Source organism: Neopelma chrysocephalum, unplaced genomic scaffold (assembly GCF_003984885.1).
Source record: "Neopelma chrysocephalum unplaced genomic scaffold, ASM398488v2 Primary Assembly neopelma1_106b, whole genome shotgun sequence".
Lineage (NCBI taxonomy): Eukaryota > Metazoa > Chordata > Aves > Passeriformes > Pipridae > Neopelma > Neopelma chrysocephalum.
In genome coordinates, this window is record NW_020897771.1 from 667,090 (window position 1) to 674,058 (window position 6,969).

The 6,969-nt window shown below is 52.4% G+C and overlaps 1 protein-coding gene across 1 annotated transcript; it reads left to right on the forward strand.

The window, feature by feature from the left end:
- Positions 1–4,839: 4,839 nt before the first annotated feature.
- Positions 4,840–6,969, forward strand: CHST14 (carbohydrate sulfotransferase 14). The gene has a single exon (XM_027696313.1). It carries the CDS (start codon positions 4,840–4,842, stop codon positions 5,902–5,904), a length of 1,065 nt encoding a protein of 354 aa, XP_027552114.1. The 3' UTR covers positions 5,905–6,969.

Below are 6,969 nucleotides of genomic sequence, written 5' to 3' on the forward strand. Positions count from 1 at the left end.
AGACACCACAACTGAAGATCAGACTTGATGATCTTGGAGGTCTTTTCCAACCTAAATGAGTCTGGGATTCTGTGAGTCAGCCAGCCTGGGCTCCACAGAGATGGCACAGCTCCTCCAATGCCTGACTGTCCTCTCAAGGATGAATTTCTCCCTATTTCCAGCCAGATCCCACCTCTTTCAGCTTAGCCCCCAGATCTCCCGACACCCATCCACCACCAGTCTCCAACACCCCCCTCAAATAGTTTTCCTGGGGCAAAGCACATCCTTCACAGGCTATTTGTTGTTCCTGACACATGCAAGGATGTTAAAAACCTAAACAGGGCTCAGGCAAATGGGTCCTTATTAGTCCCTTCCCCTTTTTTTTCCCTCGGAACAGTGATTTGTGGTGTCAGGGACAAGATGCTGCAGGTTTTGTAGGTGTTGGAGCAGGTTCAGTCCTCGCCCTGCTGCCTGTGAAACCACAAAAGCATTAATTGGACAAATTCCAGCAGGAACCTCACACATACACACTCACAAGTTCATTACAGCCCCGCAGGAGCCACCTGGGAGCCTCGGGAAACTCCGTGTAAAGAGCAGGAGATAGACCTGGAATGAGTTAAGAGACTTGGAGACTCTCCTGCAACACAGGTTTGAGCTGTGCTGGATTTAGTGTGTGTTTGTACTGAAAACTGGTGGTAAAGCCCCAGCTGGCTCTGACTCCAATGGTGTGTGAATCCAGTAGCCCTGGGCTGAGAGGGATCAGTGGGATCAGGGATGGGTCAGCGGGAGGATAAAGGGTAGAACAAGGGAATTGTGGTTGTTACTGACTTAAAATTGGATACACTCAGCTTGGGATGGGCTTTGCATGACATCCTGGGTTTTCTGGGGAGCAGGAAAACACCAGGAAAGCTCCGACTGAGGCACAGCCACCGAACTGCGTCCCCATTGTGCCAGTGCCTGCGGTATTCCCAAGTATTCCTGACCTCGCTCCAACCCCCTGCCCAGCTGGAGCATGTGGAGTGTGCTCTGTATGGAGTGTGCAGCCCGGGGGAATGTGTATCCATGCAGTGCCTGCCAGCTGTGCTGGCTCCCTGCCCTGCAGCTTCCAGGGCCGTGTCTCACTGTCCGTCCAATCTCTGGGGACCAGGATGTGCTCCCATCCCCCTCCACGCATCCTCATCCCAAATCCAAGGGGGAAGAGCTGTCATGGCCCCTGCTGAGCATGTGGTGCTTGGTGGTTCTCCTGGTATGGAAGAGCTCATCCTCCCAGGATGGCTCCATTCAAAAGCAATTCCAGAGTCATGCCCAGTGGAGCGGGGAGAGCGGAACTGAGCTCATAGTGAGGAACTGAGCTCGGAGTAATGTCTTTGCAAGTTCAGCCAACTGAATATCCATGAATTTATAACCAGGTCCTTCAGCACAAAGTTTTCCTTGAAAACAGGGATTTTTGTGTTCTGACCGAGCTGATCGTGACCATCTCCTTGGAATTATCCAGCGCATTCATTTGGAGTGTTTGACTTTGTTTAAAAAGGCTTTTCTCCCTAGAGATAAGAAACTCTGCCTTGGTCATGAGCTGATTGTGGAGCGGCTTCTGTGCTTATCCCCTCGGATAAGAGGCTTTATTATACCAAATTACGGGATAATCTCTGGACACGAAGCCACAGCATCAGATCTCTCCTTCCTTTGCTTGTTTTACCTTTTGATCCAGAGCTGCTCAGACCCATCCAGGGGGTCTTCTTTTCTAGGAATCGCCATCCTGGTGCTTGTCTGGAAAGTTGGCATCAGCCCAAACTGGTTTGTTTTTGGTGGGTTTTTTTTAAAGAACCCTCTTTTCTCCGGCTCAGCTTTTCCAGCGGCCTCACACATTCTTCCTTTTTGCAGTTCCTTAGCCCAAAATAAATGTCTGCTCTCAGCCCAAGGGGCAGAAGAGCCTTGGCAGGGCACTGGTGATGACATCAGTGTCCAGCCTCGGTCCGAGAGGGATGGACAAGGGTGTCCCTCAGCCTTTTCCTCCATCCCCTCTGGGGGGAACTGGCCCTTTCCTTGTCAGACTGATAAATATTCCTGATCTCTGACAGCCCAGATGAGTTCTGCAGCCTGTCTTAAACCTGAGTGTCCATAAATGCTGCTGGGAGACTGCCTCAGTGTAATGCAGATGATATTAAAATGTGATATAATAATAATAATAATAATAATAACAGTAATGTATTTTAATGTTGGTTTTTTGCTTGTGCAAGTAAACAGTGAGGAAAAGGCCCAGAAACTTACTTCTCCAGTTACCCAGGGGTGGAGGCCGTGGTGCTCTTAAGGTGACTGTTGGGGTTTGGAAGCATCTTGAAAGGGGCTGTGAGTTACAAAAATCCTGCTTTTATACCTGTAAGTGGGAACTTTAGGGATGAGGCCTGGCAGAGCATCTGTGTGGGTTTCCCTTCTCCCTCATAAGAGAGAACCAAACCCTTCCATCGTTGTGGTTTGTTGTATAAACAAACCACAGGAGCCTGAAGATTTGTTTCCTCTGTGACATTTTATGTGCTAAATATACCTTTCCTGAAGGAATGGATCTGTCTGGGAAATATGTTGCCGGAGTTTTGCACACTCTGAACGTGAGGTGGCTTTTAACTGCTTTGAAAATCAAATTACTGCTCACTCTGGGTGTTAATTAGGCACATTGAGTGTAACCACAATTAATTTTCCTCAGCGACACAGGGTTTAACCCTGCAAACCACCCCTGAGCCGTGTATTTGCTTGGCTGTGGTTTTCTCATAGGGTCTCTGCATCCTACCCTATACCTGTGCTCTTCAGACCAGTCCTTAAATCCAATTCCCTTTGGAAAATAGCCCCAGTGACCTCGTGGGCAGCCTCCTATTTCTCTCTATTTCCAGAACCACCCTGTTACCACACGCAACTGCTCCTGACCTGGAGATATTGGGGGAGAATAGGAACAAAAAGGGATGAGTGGTGCCAGACTAATAAATAAAAATTCCCCTTGGCTGCTTGGGAGTTTGCTGCAGTGAGGCTTTTTCTCCAAGAGGAGGGATTTCCAAGAAGGCCTGATTTTTTTACCTCAGTGATTATATATGTTGGCACAGCTTCAGTTTGGGCTGGTGTTGAGATCAGATCAGGACTTGCCCTCTGCAATCGGAGCAGGAATCTGGTATCACCTCGTGTGTGCAGCTTTGCTGGTGGCAGGGTAGGATATCCGTGTCCTCTTAGAGCTAAAGCTGTATTTACATCCAAATAAAACCGGGAAATGTGAAATAATGTAGCTGCAGGCTCTGGCACCGCACTCCAAGGGCTTTGTCTGCCTTGGCTGACAAAACGCTCTTGGCTTTTGATCAAAGGAAAGTAAGTGGAAGCCGGTTTTCTCTTGATGTTAAAAAAGCTCCTGACAGAGAGTCCCTGCAAGGCTGGTTGAGAGCCCAGGCCCCGTGGTACGCTCGGAAAACTCATTGAAGGAAAACAGGGAGAACAATGGCAGTGTGGAATGATTTCTGCTGGATGAGGAAATGGCATCCTGATGGCCAGGTTAGTGCTTTGCCTTAAGCAGAGGTGGTGGAACAGCTGCAGTCATTCAAAGAGGTGGTTTGGGGGAAATGCCTACAAAGTGTTGGAAAATCCCGTCCTTTGGCTCTCAGGTGGTGGCACAGCATCCTCGGCTCTGCAGGTAACGGGTGTCTGCTCCTCCTCCAGGTGCTAAACCTGTGCAGGGATTACAGAATTAAAGAATATTATAAAGTGTGGCACAATGACTAATTATGGCTGGTTTGGCCTGGTATTGCAAAACCCATCCGTTATCACGGGGTGCTGGTGGGGATCTCATGGGTGGCTCTGGGCTCGCTCCAGAGGGATGGTCAGTGGGAGTCAGTCCTATGAGGAGCAGCTGAGGGAGCTGGGGTGCTCAGCCTGGAGAAAAGGAGGCTCAGGGGGGACTTTCTTGCTCTCTGCAAATCCCTGACAGTAGAGGGAGGGCAGGGTTGGGCTCTGCCTCCAGGGAATAAGGGAGAGGACAAGAGGACACAGCCTTGAGCTGTGCCAGGGGAGGTTTAGGTTGGACATTGGGAAGAAGTTCTTCACAGAGAGAGTGATCACACATTGGAATGGGCTGCCCAGGGAGGTTGTGGAGTCACCACTCCCTGGAGGTGTTCAACGAACAACTGGATGTGGCACTCAGTGCTCTGGGCTGGGTGACAAGGCGGGGATCGGGCACAGGTTGGACTTGATGATCTTGGAGCTGTTTTCCAACCTAAATAATTCTGGGATTCTTGTGATTAGAGGGCTGGAGCAGCTCTGCTCTGGAGACAGGCTGGGACAGCTGGGGGTGTTCAGCCCAGAGAAGAGAAGGTTCCAGGGAAACCTTAGAGCCCCTTGCTCCCCCTGGAGCTTAAAGGGGCTCCAGGAGAGTGAAGAGGGACTTGGGACAAGGGGCTGGAGTGACAGGACAAGGCGGAATGGCTTCAAACTGAAAGAGGGGGCATTTAGGATGGATACAGGGAAGAAATCCTTCCCTGTGAGGGTGGGGAGGCCCTGGCACAGGTTGCTCAGAGAAGCTGTGGCTGCCCCATCCCTGGGAGTGTCCAAGGCCAGATCCGATATCGCTTGGAGCAACATGGGCTGCTGGAAGGCGCCCCTGCCCACAGCAGGGGCTGGGACTGGACGGCGTTTAGGACCCCTCCCACCCCAAATATTCCGGGATTCAGTGACTCCCCTCTCCCCGCCCCGGCCCCGGGCGGGGCGGTCGCAGCGCGGGGCGGTCCCGCCTCCTCCTCCTCCCGCCCCGGCTCCGTCAGCGCGGCCGCCCCGCCCGCTGACCCCGCGGGCCGGACCCCCCGAGGCCGGGCCGGCCCGGGAGTCCCCCCGGCCATGCAGCCCCGCGCCTCCGGCCCCGCCGAGCCCCGCCGGGTCCCGCCGGGCCGCAGCCGGGCGCGCTCCCGGGGCGCGGCGCTGCTGCCCTCCATGCTGATGTTCGGCGTCATCCTGGCCTCCAGCGGGCTGCTCCTCATGATCCAGCGCGGCATCCTCGCGCAGGTCGGGCCGCCGCCGCCGCACCCGCCCGCGGGGCCGCCGTCCCGCCGGGAGCCGCCCGCGGGGCCGGGGCTGGAGCTGGAGGTGCTGCGGGACACCCGGAACCGCACGATCCGCGCGCTGTGCGGGCAGCGCTCCATGCCCCGCACCGTGTGGGACCTGCCGGCCGGGCAGCGCCGCACCCTGCTCCGGCACCTCCTGGTCAGCGACAAGTACCGCTTCCTCTACTGCTACGTGCCCAAGGTGGCCTGCTCCAACTGGAAGCGCATCCTGAAGGTGCTGGACGGGGCGCTGGAGAGTGTGGACGTGCAGGGGAAGATGGACCACAAGAGCGACCTGGTGTTCCTGGGGGACATGAAGCCCGAGGAGATCAGCTACCGCCTGAAGCACTACTACAAGTTCCTCTTCGTGCGGAACCCCATGGAGAGGCTGCTCTCGGCCTACCGGAACAAGTTCGGGGAGATCAAGGAGTACCAGCAGAAGTACGGCGTGGAGATCGTCCGGAGGTACCGCAAGAACGGCGGGAACTCGGCGGGCGATGACGTGACCTTCTCCGAGTTCCTCCGGTACCTGCTGGACGAGGACGTGGAGCGGATGAACGAGCACTGGATGCCCATCTACAACCTGTGCCAGCCCTGCGCCGTCAGGTACGACTTCATCGGCTCCTACGAGCGGCTGCGCGACGACGCCGACCACGTCCTGGAGCGCATCCAGGCGCCCTCCTTCATCCGCTTCCCCGAGCGCCAGGCCTGGTACAAGCCCGTCACGGCCCAGACGCTCCACTACTACCTGTGCAACACCCAGCGCCGGCTCATCAAGGAGCTCCTCCCAAAATACATCCTGGACTTCTCCCTCTTCGCCTACCCCCTCCCCAACATCACCAGCGAGTTCTGCAGGCAGTGATTCCGGTGGGAATTCCGCCCTGGCTGCAAGGATTTGCTAGCACAGCCGTTGCTGCTGTGTGAAACACGCTCTTCTATGCATTGTTTCCTAATTTTATACTTTGCAAACCCTGTTTTATATGAAATATTCTATATTGCCTTTGCTATTTAGGATACTTTTTGTACGGCTCTGACTTTCCCGTGTACATTTGCCGCTGACTTGAGCACAGTAGCTTTTGTATCTCTATCTTGCTCCAAATCCTTTTTTTAATGGCACAACGTGGAAAACACCCGTAAGGAACCTGAGAAATTCGTATATTTTAAGTATTTTTTCCTCCTTTCCCACGTTTTGTATGAAATGGTGTGTGGTTGAATTGAAATCATAACATGGCAGTTGATGCACTAAAAATCAGCACTGTTAAACTGGTCCTGGGTCAGACAGCAGATGGGGTTTGGGTATAAGCAGAAAAAAAAAAGGTTATTTTATAAACCAGGCCCCATTTATCCTTTGTTTTCTCATTGTAGATGGTGCTTAAATGAGGCTGGTCTTTTTTTTTCTGTGTCAGTAGTACCTCTGGGTTTTATTATTATTATTATTATTATTATTATTACTATTGATAATTATTATTATTTACCATTGAAATATAACTAGGGATAGGATAATACTCCTTTTCTGTGTGATTTTAAGGTTTGAAAGTACAACTATTTACCCAGCATCACGTATCAGATGCAATCTCAAACCATCACACTCTGCTCTTCCCTTTGAATTAAAGCAATACAGACTTGGGATAAGATCAAACCCCATCCTGGTCCTTAGGATGGAAACCAAATCCCATGGGCATCATGCCAGCTCGCAGCCTCGTGGGCCCTGCGTGGAAACCACCGTGGAAAAATCCTTTCCCCAGCCGTGTTTGAAACAATGGCATTTTGGGGATTAGTTCTCCTTCCTTTTATAGCTGTGCACACCCTTTTTGTAGCTCTTGTATTTAATTATGGCTCTGAAATTGTACAAGTTCGGGAGATAACGCAGGATGTTGTTCCTGGGAGGCCGTGTCCTCGTTTCTAATAAAGTTTTTATATGAATTAC